Below are 16,360 nucleotides of genomic sequence, written 5' to 3'. Positions count from 1 at the left end.
TATAGACTGTGAGCCTGACATCAGTGCCAGGCAAAATGATAGAACCCATTCTTAAAAATAAAATCACTGGCCATATAGATAGACATGGCTTAATGGGGAAGAGTCCACATAGTTTTAGTAAGGGGAAGCCTTGTCTTACCAATCTTTTAGAATGTGTAATTAAACATATGGATACAGGTGATCTGGTTGATATAGTATATTTGGATTTTCAGAAGGCATTTGACAAAGTCCCTCATGAGAGACTCATCAGGAAATTACAAAGTCCTGGGATAGAAGACAGGTTTCTATTATGGATTGGTAACTGGTTAAAATGCCGGAAACTGAGGGTAGGACTGAATGGTCAGTTTCCCAAATGGAGAAAGGTCATTAGTGGAGCACCACAGGCATCAGTACTGGCATCTGTGTTTAACGTATTCATAAATGATCTGGTAAAGGGAACGGTGAGGTGATCAGATTTGCAGATGACAAAATTATTCAAATTTGTTAAAAGGACAGCAGATTGCAAGGAACTGCAGAAAGACCTTGTGAGACTAGGAGGCTGGGAAACTCAATAGCAGATGAAATTTAATGTGGAAAAGTGCAACGTGATGCATATAGGGAAAAATACACGATGCTGGGATCGATATTGGAAAAGGACCTTGGAGACCTGGTGGACAATACACTGAAATCCTCAACTCAGTGTGTGGCAGTGGTCAGAAAAGCAAATAGAATGTTAGGAATGATCCATAAAGGAATGGAGAATAAAATGGAAAATGTCATATTGCTTCTATATTGAACCATGGGGAGAGCGCACGAGTATTGTATGCAGTTCTGGTCGCCCCAACTCAAGAAAGACATAGCAGAATTAGAAAAAGTGCAAAGGAGGGTGAAGACATAGCAGAATTAGAAAAAGTGCAAAGGAGGGTGACAAAATTGATAAAGGGGATAGAACATCTTTCCTATGATGAGAGGCCACACAGTCTAGGGCTCTTCAGTCTGGAAAAGAGACGGCTGAGAGTGGACATGATAGAAGTTTATAAAATCTTGAGTGGGATGGAACGGGTAAATATAGATCACACAAAAAGGCCCTCTAACACAATACGTGTATTCCAGTAACCGAAATCTAAACAACGTATCACAAATGATGGTGTACCTGGTATCTCTTTTATAAACTCATTCAAGCTGTCTCGCTTCAAAAAGGAATATAAATTTTTGTAGGACCACTACTCATGGGGTCAAGGTATTAAACCAGACTCTCTTTATGGTCTCAGGTCTGTTTTGCTATTTTTTTAATAATTTTTTATCACTTTTAGCATAAACGTATTCTTCCAACAAGCTGATGAAGGCTCCAAATTTCCATTTAAATAGGATAGCAACAATGTCACTTTTTTGTAAACTCAACAAAATTCAGCAGTGATACTCATCTGCATAGCCCAATTTCCATTTAAATAGGGTAACAACAATGTCACTTTTTCCATGTAAACTCAACAAAATTCAGCAGTGATACTCATCTGCATAACCCACCACGATTGCGTTTCGGACCCCCACCATCGGGGTCCTGCTTCAGGGGAACAAATCCTTCACACTTATTCCGTGACGTCCAAAAAGGCATTCATCAGACAACTTTCATAATCGCCGGCAGCTATTTTAAATCCAATAATGCAGACGCGGTCCAAATTTGGACTCGCCTTTTTGAAGCGAGACAGCTTGAATGAGTTTATAAAAGAGATACCAGGTACACCATCATTTGTGATACGGGTAAATATAGGCCACTTTACCCTTTCAAATAATATTAAAACAAGGGGACACTCCATGAAACTAACAACTAACAGATTCAAAACAAATAGTAGAAAGTACTTTTTCACCCAGCCCAGTAACAAGCTGTGGAATCTATTGCCAGAAAATGTGATGAAGATGACTAGCATAGCGGGGTTTAAAAGAGGTTTGGACAATGTCCTGGAGGAAAAGTTCATAACACATTAGCCAGGTAGACTAAAGAAGGCTATTCCTATACTTGGAAATGAGTAACAGGAATTAGATCTACTTTATGTGATCTGCCAGGTACTTCTTTCCTAGATTGGTCACTTTTAGGGACAGGATGCTGGGCTTGATGGATCTTGGTCTGACCCAACATGGCAATTCTTATGCTCTTATTAAGCACAGGTATCATGCTATGTAAATGAGACCCGCTGCTTGAAAGCTACGAAAATGTATATAAAAATTTGGAAATGGGGTGGGAAGGACACAAAGTTGAAACGGAGAAACTACAAAAGCATGGTGAACACCTACAATATACATATTTGTTTTGGCCTGGTAGTTTCCCCCCCTGTTCTGGGCTTTCAGTTCCATTGGAACGGGCTTCTATGGAGCTAGGATGATGTAAACCTTCATTTACAATTACCCAGGGATTGTTCTCTTTGTCAGGGCCAGTGCGAGGCAATAGGAGATCACCTAGGGCACCAGAAGCGGGCAGGGCGCCGTCGCTGGACACGAGGACGGAATTCTCTTTCACACACACAAAGGAGTCGGGCAGCAGGTTTGAAATTGTAGGAATTGCGCATTGGGATGCATCGATAGACAAGGTAAGGGAGTTCCAGCGACACAGGCACTGTGACTCGACGGGGGGGGGGGGGGGGATGTGAAGTCATCATGATGTTACCGCCTAGGATGCCTGGACACCCTCATACCAGCACTGCTCTTTTTATGTCTTCTCCCAACATACTTAGCCCAGCCATTGTAATGTCGAGCTTTGCTGGGAGGGGGGCCCACCTCAGGATTCTTTCCATAACCGTGCAATTGTGGTCCCTAAATGTAACCACTAGATGCCGCAACTGAGTAATGACTCGGCCCTCCTTTCCCCAGGGGTCTATGAGAGCTGCCTCCGCAGCATCCCCAGCTCAGGATGCAAGCTAGGGATTTCATTTGGCTCCTCTTCATGGCGGCGCACAACACTTGGCACTGAGCCACCAGACCGACTTCACCCACTCCCCTCCCTTTTTTTGCAGAAAGTTTTATTCTTCTGCTTTGGCAATGGTAGTTATACCATGACTCAAATGAGGTGAGGTGGCAGGACGTTAATCCCCCACCCCCACCCCCATATGCTATTGGTCTCAACCTCAGCCAAAAGGGACATTCCTTGGCTCATAGCTCAGCATCTGCATTTGGATCTAGCCAAAAAAGCATCTGAGAACAATACGCCAGTTTATTCAATCCAAAGAGGAGCACCTACCTATACTCCAGCCCGCTGAAATAGGTTTTTTGTTTAACAATTAGTTTTTCTCCTTGTTAATTTTTCCCTCCAAGAAGAACAAGACAATCAAGGCAAGTAACAGCTTCCAGGACAGCAATAACAGAAGAGGGATGGATATTACTGTTTTTATTTCACAGTACATAACAAAACTGCATGTCTGTAACATCAGGGAACCTCTCTTAAGAGAATGTTTCTTTTGAGCAGAACACCCCGAAGCTCAGGGAAATTTCTATTGATCCTTGGCTTCCAAACAACTAAAATATGCACCACACAACGTGCATGCAGCGTTTGGCATTCTTCCTGCACACTGCACTCTCCTCCTTCCACCTAGCCCAGTGACAATCCTGGGCCAGATGGCACGGTAACTCTGATCCTGCCCTAGGTGTCGCTGATGGCTGGAACTTCCTTCCAGGACCTGTAAAAGCTGGTCCCAAGGGCAGGAGCTGGCTGTCGGGAGTGAGACCAGGTCTGCCCAGGAGTTAAGCCAAGTCATCACATCAACCACATAATTCTCTACAGCCAAATACAGTCCCGGACAATGCTTAGTTACTTTCATCGTTTTTTGGTTTTTTTTTTTCAGCAGCTTTTTGACCAGAACTTGACATCTTCCTTATTGTAAGTCAGGTCTGGCTATCCAAAAGGTTTTCACCTCAGTCTCTGTCTTGCAAAATCTTTCAAAAATAAGAGTTCACTGAGACTCTGAGAACTTAATTACATCACATTTCACATTTATACCCTGCTTTTTTTTTTTTTTTTTTTTTTTTAAAGAAAACAAGCAATTGACAACATGTGGATTGGAGGTGTAGACTAATGGTTACAGCAATGAGCTAAGAACTAGGGAAGCCAGGGTTCATATCCCACTTCTGCTCCTCGTGATCTCAGCCCTGTGGCCTTGGTCTGATCCCCCAGTCAGGTCAGCACAATTTTGAAAAATAATGCTGACGCTGGGCCTGTTCGCAGGGGGGGGGGTTTGGGAGGGGACACCAAACACCAATAAGGTTTCATATACCTTTGGGGGCTGGGGAGGAAGGGGGCTCTATACCCCCCAACTATTTAGGGTTCTCTTGGGGTAGGGGGATGAGAGGGGGTCCTTGACAAATAATTCTGTGGAAAAGGGTGGTGGTGGTTCACTTTATTATTGACAGGGGTGGAGGGCCGTTGCCGCATGTGGTACTTATTCTTTTTTTTTTTTTTTTTAACCTTTTGGGGTGTCGGAGCCGCCTCGACTGTACTGACCTCTGGCTCAAGCTTTCCTTTAGCTATGGTACTTGTTTTTTTTTTTACCTTCTGGTCATTTTAGATACGACACGGGAGCCTTGGGCCCCACGCGTTAGGGTCCCGGGGCTCCCGCATCACATTTACAGCTTTTTAAAAAGGTGTTATTTTATTGCTGCTGACCACTTTTTCAGTCTGCTGCAATAAAATATTTACATCAGACTGCCCGTTAATGACCTTCTTTGCATGCATTTGCATTATTCATGCATGCAAATCGCATGGCAAAGGTCATTGTAGTAGGGGAGAGTACAGGGATGGGCCCTGCAAATTATCGCGTATATCGCCACGAAAGCGCTCTGTCATGCAATATATGCTTATCATCACACAATACACGCTGTTCACGTGCGTTAGAGCACTAATGCGGCTTGATGCATGACCCAGTTAGACTGTAAGCTCTCTGGGGATAGGGAAATACCCACAGTGCCTGAATGTAATCCGCTCTGAAGTGCCAAACAGTGGAATATAAATCAAATAAATAATATAACATAATTATGGCATCCAGTTAAGACAGTACAATTCAATATATTATTACAATTCACTAAACAATACACTCTAAAATGCAGTATCACCATTAATAAAATCCTTATCCAAACCCCGCTCTCTCCACAGGGCAGAAACAAGATTCCGGCTACTCCTAGCCGCCAGATAACAAAATCAAAATTTCAGCTAGTCACAAGAGACCGAACAGCAAAATTCACAACACTATCAGTCACTCCCAAAGGGACGGACCCTTTTGGTAGTGACCCAGCCACCTGCAGCAGGGCTCTCCTTATGATTGGTCCCAGTTTATATCGGTGGCTGGGGGCGGGACCGTGGGGGCAGGTCAGTAATCTAAAAAGCATCCCTAAGATTAATTTCTGCGAAAAAAAAATAAAAAATCAGTAACCTGTAACTGCATTCCTGACCATAGGAATGAAAGACCCTCTACCCTTCCAAATGTAAAATCATTCCGTTCTCAGCATTATGCCTCCCTGCTCAAAAGAATAACCGAAAAACCAAGTCAAACCAAAAACCTTTGTCAACTAACATTTGGAAGCTGCGAATACGCAGCGATACCATTATTCTCAGGGAATTCAGTTGTTAATCCTTTTCATTTCAGGACACTGCCTCTGATATAAGGTTCTTGTGCTTTGCCATCTAAGTTCTGACATTTAAGAAAAAAACACAACTTTTTCTTTAAGAAAATAAACCATCCGAGACAAACCAAGCCTTCCAGCCCCCATCTCAGCAGTATCAGGGGTCTTGGATCCCACAAGCCCCAAAGATGAATCTTTAAAAAATCCCCAGGCTTTCACCCTTTCATCCATGCAGCAAAGGTCAGCGGCGGAACTGTTGAATTGTCACATTTTCTTGTTCCTTGTTAGGGGGATGGCTCACTGGAATTAAAGACGTGAACAAAAGTGAAGGCAACCTCTGACCCGTGTGGACCAAGTCGGTGCTTAATTCTGGAAGTGCTCGTTGTATGGCACCGCAGTAATTCTTCCAGTGTTTGAAGGGGGCACCCTGAGAAGCAGCCACCCCTCTCCTGTGACAGGAGGAGACAGCGGAGGGGAAAAGGTCACTTGTGCAGGGTCGTTCTCCAGGAAACTGGAACCCAGGCATTGGAATTCTGACGCATGAGCCTTCACTTTGGATTGTGAAAACAAGGCATCAGGGGGCTTATTAACATTTATGTTGAGAGGTTTATAGGTTAAGCTGACGCACCGGTGTGACCTATATGATAAAGTATCTCTCTCTAACTAGCTCATCAGCTAATTAAACCAAACTGCTGCATGCTCACGGCTGGTGCAGTGTGCGTTGTGTGTGACTGTGCATAGGCTGAGCACTCTCATCTCTAATCTCTGCTCCCCAAATGCCCATGCAATGGACAAATACTGCATGGGGTGTTCTCACCTTTCATTCCTGCTCTTCTCCAGTCCATGGCCTGCTGTTCATCAGGAGAATGCTATCGGGCTCCATCCCGGCGAGGTGGAGGTACACCTGGAGAGACAAGGCCCCAGGGTCATGGTAGAGCCCAGGCATTGGACAGGTGACGTAGGCCCAATGGTAAGCGGGGAGCTAGGAACAGGCGTCAGTGGGATGACTGGGCGGGAAAAGGAGTCACCAGAGGGAACCTGAAATTGATCTCGATTAGCAGGGAATTGGGGGGGGGGGGGAAATAATGGGTATCAGCTTTCTTTCTTCTACCACTACCACCCCCCACTAATCCACACTTTCTTTCCGCCCCCCCCCCCCTTTCCTCCCTTCCTGGGATGATCCCAGCATTCTTCCCTTTCTCATTCCTAGACTCCAGGACTCTCTTTGTTCCCATCCCTTTATAAGTCACAGCTCCCTGATTTGTGCTCCCCCACTCTACCCCTTAGCTGAGTGAATCCCAAGTCCGAGAATCACAGCTGCAGACCTGTAGTTGCAGCTCCTCTTCAGTTTCTCCCCACATGCTCCTTGCAGTGTCTACTCCAGAATCATATCCCCCCGTTCTCTTGTAAGTTTACTGACCTGGAGCTTTTTACTGTTTTCCCTGGAAACCTGGCAATTGATGCTAATTTTCTGAGTCTCTAGGGGAAATCTGGAGAATTCCCAGGTATGGGAGTCGCTGGAACTACTGGACAGGAACTGGATGCCAAGGACTTTGCTGGCCCAGCATAATTGTGTCTTCCTGGTGCTGCTTATATGCTGGTCTCAGTTTGGGGGCATACCCAGCGCTGATCCAACGCGGAGCCTGCAGAGGCATGCCTAGCTCTCGCAAGTATAAAGGCCAATGACTCCCTACGGAGCCAACAGCTTCTGTAGCTGTGCTGCAGTCGTCCAGCCTGCAGTTACCAGGGCCACAGGTTCAAACCCCATCACCCCTGACAGCTGTTGCGGATGAAGCAGCTCTTTCTTCTGACGCCTGTCCCTCTGTGAGGGCTCATGTTGTTTACATTCTTGGCATAGAGGGTTTTCCTTTCCACAGACCATAAATTTAGCCTTCATCCGCACTGCAGACCCTTTTTTTTTTTTTTCGTTTTGTTTAACTAGAAATTTCAAGATTTGAAGCTACAAATCAAGGTGCTAAAACAGAAGTTCCATAGCTGAATTAGTATCCAATTCCTTCCTCAGTGGCAGGCCCTGACAATCAGTACAAAAAATAAAAGCTGGAACAAATTACAGAAGTGATATTTAATAAAGAGTTCACTCATACGTGCTCTTTTTTCAGTTCCCAGGGCTCGGGGGAATTCCCACTCCATGTTCACTGTATCTCTGTCCTTGGTTTACTGGGGGGAGGCTCCTCCGACCCATTCTACCCATGTGACACAGCAGGTTGGCCATTTTTAGAGTGGCGTTTGTCACAGCCACCACATAAGACTTTTTTTTTTTTTTCCTTTTTGGAAATTTACTTCGTGTTACATTTGTAACAAAACACTCATTAGGTTTGGTGGAAGGAATTACTACTCTTTCAAGACACCTCATGTATGGTAGGGCATCGGGATGTGGCACAAGAGAAATTCTGCACAACATGCCGAGTTCCTTAGTATATTGATAGGATGGTTGCCTTACACTCTACATTAGCAACATGTAAGGATATTTCACAAAGGTCTTTTCTTAGAGGAACCTCGTCAATGGGTGAATGCTGATGGCAAAGGTGCAGAGGCATGAACCCTGGAGGTGAGGGTACCTGTTTTGTGGGTGCTCATGACCAGAAATACTGCAAAACTTGCACCCAAATCTCCCTCACGTATTCAGTCATTTTCATGGTTTACAATTTTCCTTTCGCCGCTGTTAACAGTTTGGGAAAGTTTATCTGAGCAGGTTGCAGAATGTCTGTCCCCCTCGAAGCTAAACAGACAACTGGAGTAGCTGTGAGCAGGCGGGCAGAGCAAAAATAAGAGAGCTGGAGCAGCAGGGGTAGCTCAGAAACCGAGATAAAAAGAAAGGAAGACAGGCAAAGAGAACCAAGGACGAAAGGCAAAACACTAACACCTCAGCTAATAGCCCACGTGCAGGCTTCAAGTTTATTGCCATTTATTTCAAAAATTTCACAGGCATTTTTTTTTTACAGATTTTTCATGTTGCATTTCAACATAATTTGATCAACTGTATTGAAATGTACTGTCACATCTGTGCAGTTTTAAGGAGCATGATAAATATTTCAAACATTCTGCCTTTTCCCCTTGGGGCTCTGTGCGATGTCACTAGGGGTTCCCTGAACAAATCTCAGCCCTAAAGCAGAGAATCAGCAAACTCTGTGAGTGAAAAAGCTCCAGCGATGCTCTGGAAAAGCCATGGAAAACATCTGTAAGTGATGAAAATCCTGCACATGTGTCCAGGTGGTGAGGCAGAGCAGGAGGAATCTGTGTGACAGGGCATGTAATACTCACATAATTGTCACTGCTAATGTAATGTCCAAGTTACACAAGACTCTAAAAAAAAAAAAAAAATCTCAGCAATTTCAAGGAAAAGTGTCTGTAAAAAAGTTTAGAGCCCCCAGATCCTGGCATTATTGCTGGGGGCTCAAGTCCTCATTAGTGCCTTTGGGATGGGTGCTCATAGCACGAGGGTCCTCAGCTGGAGTCCCGCTTTCTAATGAGAACAACTTGGATGTCCATCACATTGGTGCCTGTTAGTCCTGTCAGTAGTAGAGAACGCCCGCCCTGAAACTTGCTGAAGAACGTGTAAGAGTCGTTACGGCTCAGAAACGCCTCCACCTCCAGGCCTTCTTGCTCAGCCTGCTCCACCAGCTTTGGAGTGGAGAAGGCGCCTGCTGCTTCGGTTGGTCCGTCCTGTCCATCAGTTCCACCACTGAGAAACACGATGTCCCACCTGCCTCTACCACACTTGGCTTTGGTAGTGCCAGCTCTGTGGAGGTCTAAGGCCACTCGCAGTGCCAGTTCTTGGTTCCGGCCTCCTTTCCCCTCTCCCTGCAGCTGAACCGTGGTTTCACCACCAGCCAGCAGACAAACAGCTCTGCCAGCTGGGGAACGCTTCACCATCTCCAAGCAGCCAGGCAGATCCAAGCTGGGAATCTGCAGCTCTGCTGTCAGCTTCAGGAGCTCTCTCTCTAGCTGCGGCTCCTTCTCAGGCCCCGTCAGGTATGAGCACACCAGCTGAATGAGCAGGCTGTAGAAACGGGACACTTTGCGGACCTCCCCGCTCACTGCCGCAGACAGAATGAGGGGGAGGTACTCCAGATCCTGGGCTCGGCCTTTGGCCTGGGCTAGAGCTAAGCTGTTGGAGCCAACGATCACGTTGTGGACATGGTTAAATTCTCTGGGGTCCGGCAGAGAGCCTGGGCGCTGGAGTACTGATTCTACAGCCATGGGCATGGCTTGATGCAAATTATACTTGCCAAGTATCTGCAGGCAGTCCCTGGTACTGTGCGAACTGAGGACAGTGGGACCACTTGCTATAATGTCCAGTGAATCTCCAATGACATCAGAGAGGATAAGACTCAACACCTAGAAACAGATAAGATGTAGCATAAGTGCGGTGAACAGACCAGAGGAAAGATAAGCTAGAGCAGCATTTTTTTTTTTTTTTTTACATGTTTCAGTTTATTTATAGTTGTGTTTTATTCAGCCTAGGTGAGGATAATTTATGCTATGGAAAAGAAAAAGAAATACGCTTTCTGGCCATTAGCACAGCAGTTGGGGCACAGAGTTGTGGTCCAGTTCAGTACCTCTATCTGTCATTCACTGTGTGACCTTGAGCAAGTTCCTTAACCATGTTCAAAGCTTGGATGGTAAGTTATTTGGTACAAGAAAAGTACACCATGTAGGTAAACTCTGCACACACTGAGTTCACTACACTAAAAATATATAATATTGATATTAAGGTCTTACTGCAAGGTGAAAGAAGCATTAGGGCCATCGGAAGGGAAAGTATCATTCTTGGGAAGAGCTGAGACTCCACAGTTTTCAGGGGAGGCCTAGCCACCCAGAACAAATCCCCCCTTCATTTCAAAAGGGCATGACAAGAGTGGCAGAACTCAAGACCAGGGCTGAGAGCTGTGCTTCCTTGGTAAGTGGGCTCTATTCAGGACTTGGGCAGAGATCAAAAGCCACCACTGGGCTTGCTCTGTAACATACACAAAGAAGTAAAGGCTATTTTCTGCCAAGCGAAACCTGAGTCTTTAAAAATTTGAACATGAGAGTGCAGGCTAATATGTCAAGAGTGAACAGAGAGGTCATGGGTTGACAGTGAGGAGAGACCATGGTCAGAGTAACCCTGGGGGAAGGGAGATAGGGGCTGACATCTAGGAGAGACTGCAAAAGACTTCCCCCTTTGTAGGGGGGAAAATGGAGACTTTGAAATAGAGGTGGAGTTTAAGAACATAAGAAATTGTCATGCTGGGTCAGACCAAGGGTCCATCAAGCCCAGCATCCTGTTTCCAACAGAGGCCAAAACCAGGCCACAAGAACCTGGCAATTACCCAAACACTAAGAAGATCCCATGCTACTGATGCAATTAATAGCAGTGGCTATTCCCTAAGTTTGCGCCATTACAGAAACATGGCTCAAACCCACAGACACAGTTCTTTTAAACCAGCTCCCTAATCACCTCTACGACATTCATTCAATCCCAAGAATCAAAAAAAGAGGTGGAAGGATCCTGCTTGCCACAAAAAAGGGCCTTGGACTCGTACCTCAACTATCTACTACCATAAACACTGAAATTGCCTTTTTCAAATCAGACCACCTACAAATAGCCTTAGTCTACTCACCACCAGGAACCTTAGACACAGACCCCTCACCATTAATAGAATTCACAACAAAACACTTCAAGCAGGACAAACCAGCCATCTTGATGGGAGATTTTAACATACATGTAAACAGCGCTCGTCCCACCAATAACTGCGACATCCTTCTCACAGCACTCAATCACCTTGGCTTCAATCAGATTGTTAAAGACCCCCACGCACAAAGCGGGACACACACTAGACTTAATCTTTCTCAACAACGGCATAACTTCCACTAATAACCCTAAATGCGTCCCGGTCCCATGGTCTGACCATCACCTCATATCAGCCGAACTTCACATCAAAGATCAGCCTCGTCTCATCTACCCAGCTACCACTATACGATACAGAAAACCCTGCTCCATAGACAGTCTCAGTAATCTGCTCTCTAAAGAACTTGACAGACTGGACCTCACAGACACATCCTCAGCTATCAACTCCTGGCTCAAGATTACAAACGAGGTTGCAGACTTATCCTGCCCCTCCATCTCCAAATCCTTGAAATCACCCCAAGCCAAGACATCCATGGTACACTCCAACACTCAAAATCCTTAAACAAGAACTTCGGAAAAAAGAAAACAGTTGGCACAAGTCTCCTTCCATCATCACAACCCTAAACTACAAATCCCACCTCAACTCATACAGACTAGCCATCCTCAAGGCCAAAAAAGACTTCTTTGCAAAAAAAATCCACAATTTCGCATTTGACTCCAAAGCCTTATTCTCATTTGTGTCATCATTAACAAAACCTTCTCCACTTATCATCCCAGACGAACAAGCAGCCAACAAAGCTTTGGAACTAGCAATCTACTTTGATAAAAAGATCACCAATCTCCTTAAGCCAATCTCTACTCAACAGCCAACAGCAACACCCCTCAGCACCACATTACATAACAAAGAATACAGCCTATCATCGTTCGAGACCCCATCATCACTGGAAATTGAAATCATTCTCAACAAGCTTAAACCTTCATCTCATCCACTGGATACCATACCCTCCAACCTTCTACTATCGACTCCTAACACTATTTCCAAAGCACTAGCAGATATCATCAACTGCTCTTTAACTCAAGGAAAGGTCCCAGATCAACTCAAAATAGCCATTCTGAAACCCTTATTAAAAAAAACCTAACCTTTCCACGGCTGACCCTGCAAACTTCCGCCCCATCGCCAACCTTCCCCTTATCGCAAGAGTGATGGAAAGATTCGTCAACAAGCAACTATCTGAATACCTAGAGGAGAACAATATACTCTCCCCTTTCCAGTTCGGCTTCAGGAAATCGCAAAACACAGAAGCCCTACTGACATCACTATCCGATACCGTACTCCTCAATCTTGAAAAAAAACAACCATACCTTCTCGCTCTTCTCGACCTATCTGCCGCATTCGACACAGTCAATCATGCCATCCTTCTCGAGCGGCTATCCGACATAGGAATCCAAGGAGAGGCTCATAGCTGGTTTCAATCGTTTCTAGAGAATAGATTCTATAAAGTCAAGATCAATAATGAAGAATCACCTCCCATTAAATCAATCAGAGGAGTACCACAAGGATCATCTCTCTCCCCCACTCTTTTTAATATCTACCTGCTTCAACTCTGCCACCTACTCTCCAACCTTAAGCTAAAGCATTATATTTTCGCTGACGATATTCAGATACTCCTTCCCATCACAGAATCACTACAAAAAACTTGGGCACATTGGAACAAATGCTTACAATCTATCAACACTCTGTTATCTAGCCTGAACCTCATTCTCAACTCAAATAAAACAGAAATCCTCATCATCTCACCAGACGAAAACCACACTCTCATCAACTCCCATAGCGCATTACAATTTGCAAAATCATCCATTAACCACTCCACTTCCGTCAGAGACTTAGGGGTGCGTCTCGACAATCAATTCAATCTTAAATCCTTCGTTTCCAACACAACTAAAGAATGTTATTTTAAACTTCAAGTGCTCAAAAACCTAAAACCTCTCCTCCACTTCAGTGACTTCCGTCTAGTAGTTCAGTCTATAATTCTATCCAAATTAGACTACTGCAACTCGCTCCTGTTAGGTCTACCGATCACAGCTACAAAACCCTTACAGATGGTGCAGAACGCTGCCGCGAGGTTACTCACCAACACAAATAAAAGAGCCCACATAACACCAATTCTCTACAGTCTGCACTGGCTACCCATAAAAGCCAGAATCACATTCAAGACATTATCGATGATCCACAAGGATATTACGGGCATTGCACACCTAAACCTAAACTCGCAACTCCGACCCCACACATCACAAAGACCTATCAGATCCAACTACAAAGGTTCCTTATATGCTCCCCCGATTAAAACCTCACGAACTAAACGAGCACTTTCCTCAGCCGGGCCCACCCTCTGGAACTCATTACCACCGGATCTACGCCAAGAAACCTGTCATATCACTTTTAAGAAAAATTTGAAAACGTGGCTCTTCCGGCAAGCCTTTCCAGAATCGCAGGAACATTCAGACACGGGCCAAAGAGCAAAATAATTCACTACAAGTCCCATGACCACACCATAAATTCCACGTCCGCCCACATCTCTTCTCTTCAAGGCCCGATTCCACCTCATCTGGACATCACAAATTAGCTCATCATTTATTCTTTAGTTATTTTCTACATGTTCTCACATTTTTTGACGAGTTACTGTTGTCTATATATATATATATATATTTTATACTATTCTATTTATTATTTATTTTATCACAAGTTAGTTATTTACGCTATTATCTATTTTACTACATGCTATTTACTATTTACTATTTACATGCTCGTTATTCGAAGAGTCACTGTTGTCTATTTAATATTTATTCTCATGTTCTGAAACTCCGTTTATTGTAACGCCTCACCGCGATAGTTTTGTTTTATGTAAACCGACCTGATTTGATATTTGTATCGAGAATGTCAGTATATAAAAATGCTAAATAAATAAATAAATAAATAAACTTGATTATTAGCTGTTAACGGACTTCTCCTCCAAGAACTTATCCAAACTTTTTTTTGAACCCAGCTACACAAGGTGCAGTTTAGAATTTATGTTTACGAAAATCAAAAAAATGTTTTCCCTCCAAATGTTTGCCCTTTCTTCAGGTACAACTCTGCTGAAAACATGGTCCAATTCTAGCACTTGTTTGGCCACCTCCCATAACTTAGTGGCCCAGCACGCCCTGCAGAGTTTGCTGGAAAAGTAATAGCTGGGTGAAACAATGAATGACTGCTTCTCAGGCCACAAGGCCTGCAACTTTCAAATGCTCATTATTTTTGGGGGCGGGGGAGATTGGCCCGACTGGCTCGCTACAATTTTTAAAAAAATGTGTTTAGTCGCTACTTAAATGGATATATTTTGAATACTTCTGGATAAGTGACAACAGAAAATTACTTCTTACCTGCTAATTTTTGTTCCTGTAGTACCATGGATCAGTCCAGACGGTGGGTTATGTCCCCCGTCCAGCAGATGGAGTCAGAACAGAACTTTCGAGGGAGCTGCTCTATAAGCCAGTGCACCCTCAGTAAGCTCTCAGTATATAGAATATCAAAGCCAAAGCCAGATACTTACGAATAATGATGAATCAAGCTGCATAAACCCACTGAGTATGGGCAACTCACAAACTATCATTAACAGAATGCTAACGAACCAACTTGCAAAAAGAACTGTGGGGCGAAGCCCCTGAACATAGGTGTGAAACAGTTAAGCCGAAGAACTAGAGACAGAGGTTAGTTAGAGCAGTAAATCCCCCAACTTTTCCTGAGGAAGGGCATCTGGACTGATCCATGGTACTACAGGAACGAAAATTAGCAGGTAAGAAGTAATTTTCTTTTCCCTGTACATACCAGGATCAGTCCAGACGGTGGGATGTACCCAAGCGTCCCTAAAGAGGGTGGGCCCCTAAGAGCCCTGCTCGAACTACCCTGTCCCCAAAGTAGCCGGAAGACGGCGATGGAAGCTGCAACCGGTAGTGTCGTGCGAAGGTATGCAGAGACTTCCAGGTCGCTGCTCAGCAGATCTCCTGAACGGAAACCGACTGACTTTCTGCCTAGGAAGCCGTCTGTGAACGAAGAGAGTGCGCTTTTACCCCCAACGGGGGCTCCTTACCTACTCCAGTGTAGGACGCAACAATGGCCTCCTTGAGCCAGCGAGCGATGGTTGTCTTTGTGGCCTTATGACCCTTTCGTGGCCCAGACCAGAGGACAAAAAGGTGATCTGAGAGGCGAAAGTCGTTGGTGACCTCCAGGTAGCGAAGTAGTGATCGCTTGACATCGAGCCTTCAGAGATCCCGTGAGTCCTCCGCAGAGAAGGAGGGCAGCTCTACCGTCTGATTCAAATGAAAGGACGAGACCACCATAGGAAGAAAGGAGGGTACCGTGCGCAACGATACACCAGAGTCAGTGAAGCGGAGGTAAGGCTCTCTGCAGGATAGGGCTTGCAATTCCAACACTCGACGTGCAGAGATGTTTGAGAGTGAGATCCTTGAGAGTAGAGGATCGCAGAGGCTCAAAGGGAGACCCCGCGAGAGAACGAAGGACCGAATTGAGGCTCCAGGAGGGACAAGGAGAGTGGACTGGAGGCCTCAAGTGTTTGACACCCCTGAGAAAACAAACTATGTCAGGATGAAAAGCCAAGGACCTGTGTTCCTGCAGACGAACCAAGGAACCTAGGGCTGCCACCTGAACCCATATCGAGTTGTAGGCGAGTCCTTTGTCCACGCCGTCCTGAAGAAACTGGAGGATCTGAGGCACAGGACCCGTCCTTCACTAGACCTGTGGCCCCTCGCGGGACTTCCCCCGTGGGCGTGGTCAGCTGCCAGAGTGTCCAAGGGTCCACCCAAACCTTACAAACAATAACACAATGGTGGCTACAGGAAGACCATCTGAGCAAGGGAGTAAAACTATCCCCACCGAACTGGATCTTGCTCACCACAAATGCGAGCCTGTGAGGGTGGGGAGCCCACTGTCAGGAACTGATGGCCCAGGGAGAATGAAGAGGTGGGATGGAAAGTAAACCGACTGGAAGCCTGAGCAGTCAGACTAGCCTGTCTACAATTCGCCCACAGACTTCCCTGGGCCAGATGTAGCGAGTCCAGCCACCACCGGAAACTGTCCCTGGCGCACTGGGG

At 45.2% G+C, this 16,360-nt stretch overlaps 1 protein-coding gene across 8 annotated transcripts in view; it reads right to left on the bottom strand.

Annotated features, from left to right (window-relative positions):
• Positions 1–8,505: 8,505 nt before the first annotated feature.
• GLYCTK (glycerate kinase) overlaps positions 8,506–16,360 on the bottom strand; it is an 81,494-nt gene continuing 73,639 nt past the window's right edge. For all 8 annotated transcript variants that reach the window (XM_029599490.1, XM_029599493.1, XM_029599486.1 and 5 more), the window contains one exon: positions 8,506–9,939. In XM_029599490.1, the coding sequence (XP_029455350.1) occupies positions 9,046–9,939 (894 nt within the window). In that variant the 3' untranslated portion in view covers positions 8,506–9,045. The remainder of the gene's footprint in view (positions 9,940–16,360) is intronic.

This window comes from Rhinatrema bivittatum, chromosome 4 (genome assembly GCF_901001135.1).
Source record: "Rhinatrema bivittatum chromosome 4, aRhiBiv1.1, whole genome shotgun sequence".
NCBI classification, from domain to species: Eukaryota; Metazoa; Chordata; class Amphibia; order Gymnophiona; family Rhinatrematidae; genus Rhinatrema; species Rhinatrema bivittatum.
Note: the sequence above shows the minus strand (reverse complement) of the source record. Positions and strands in the feature narration are given on the sequence as shown.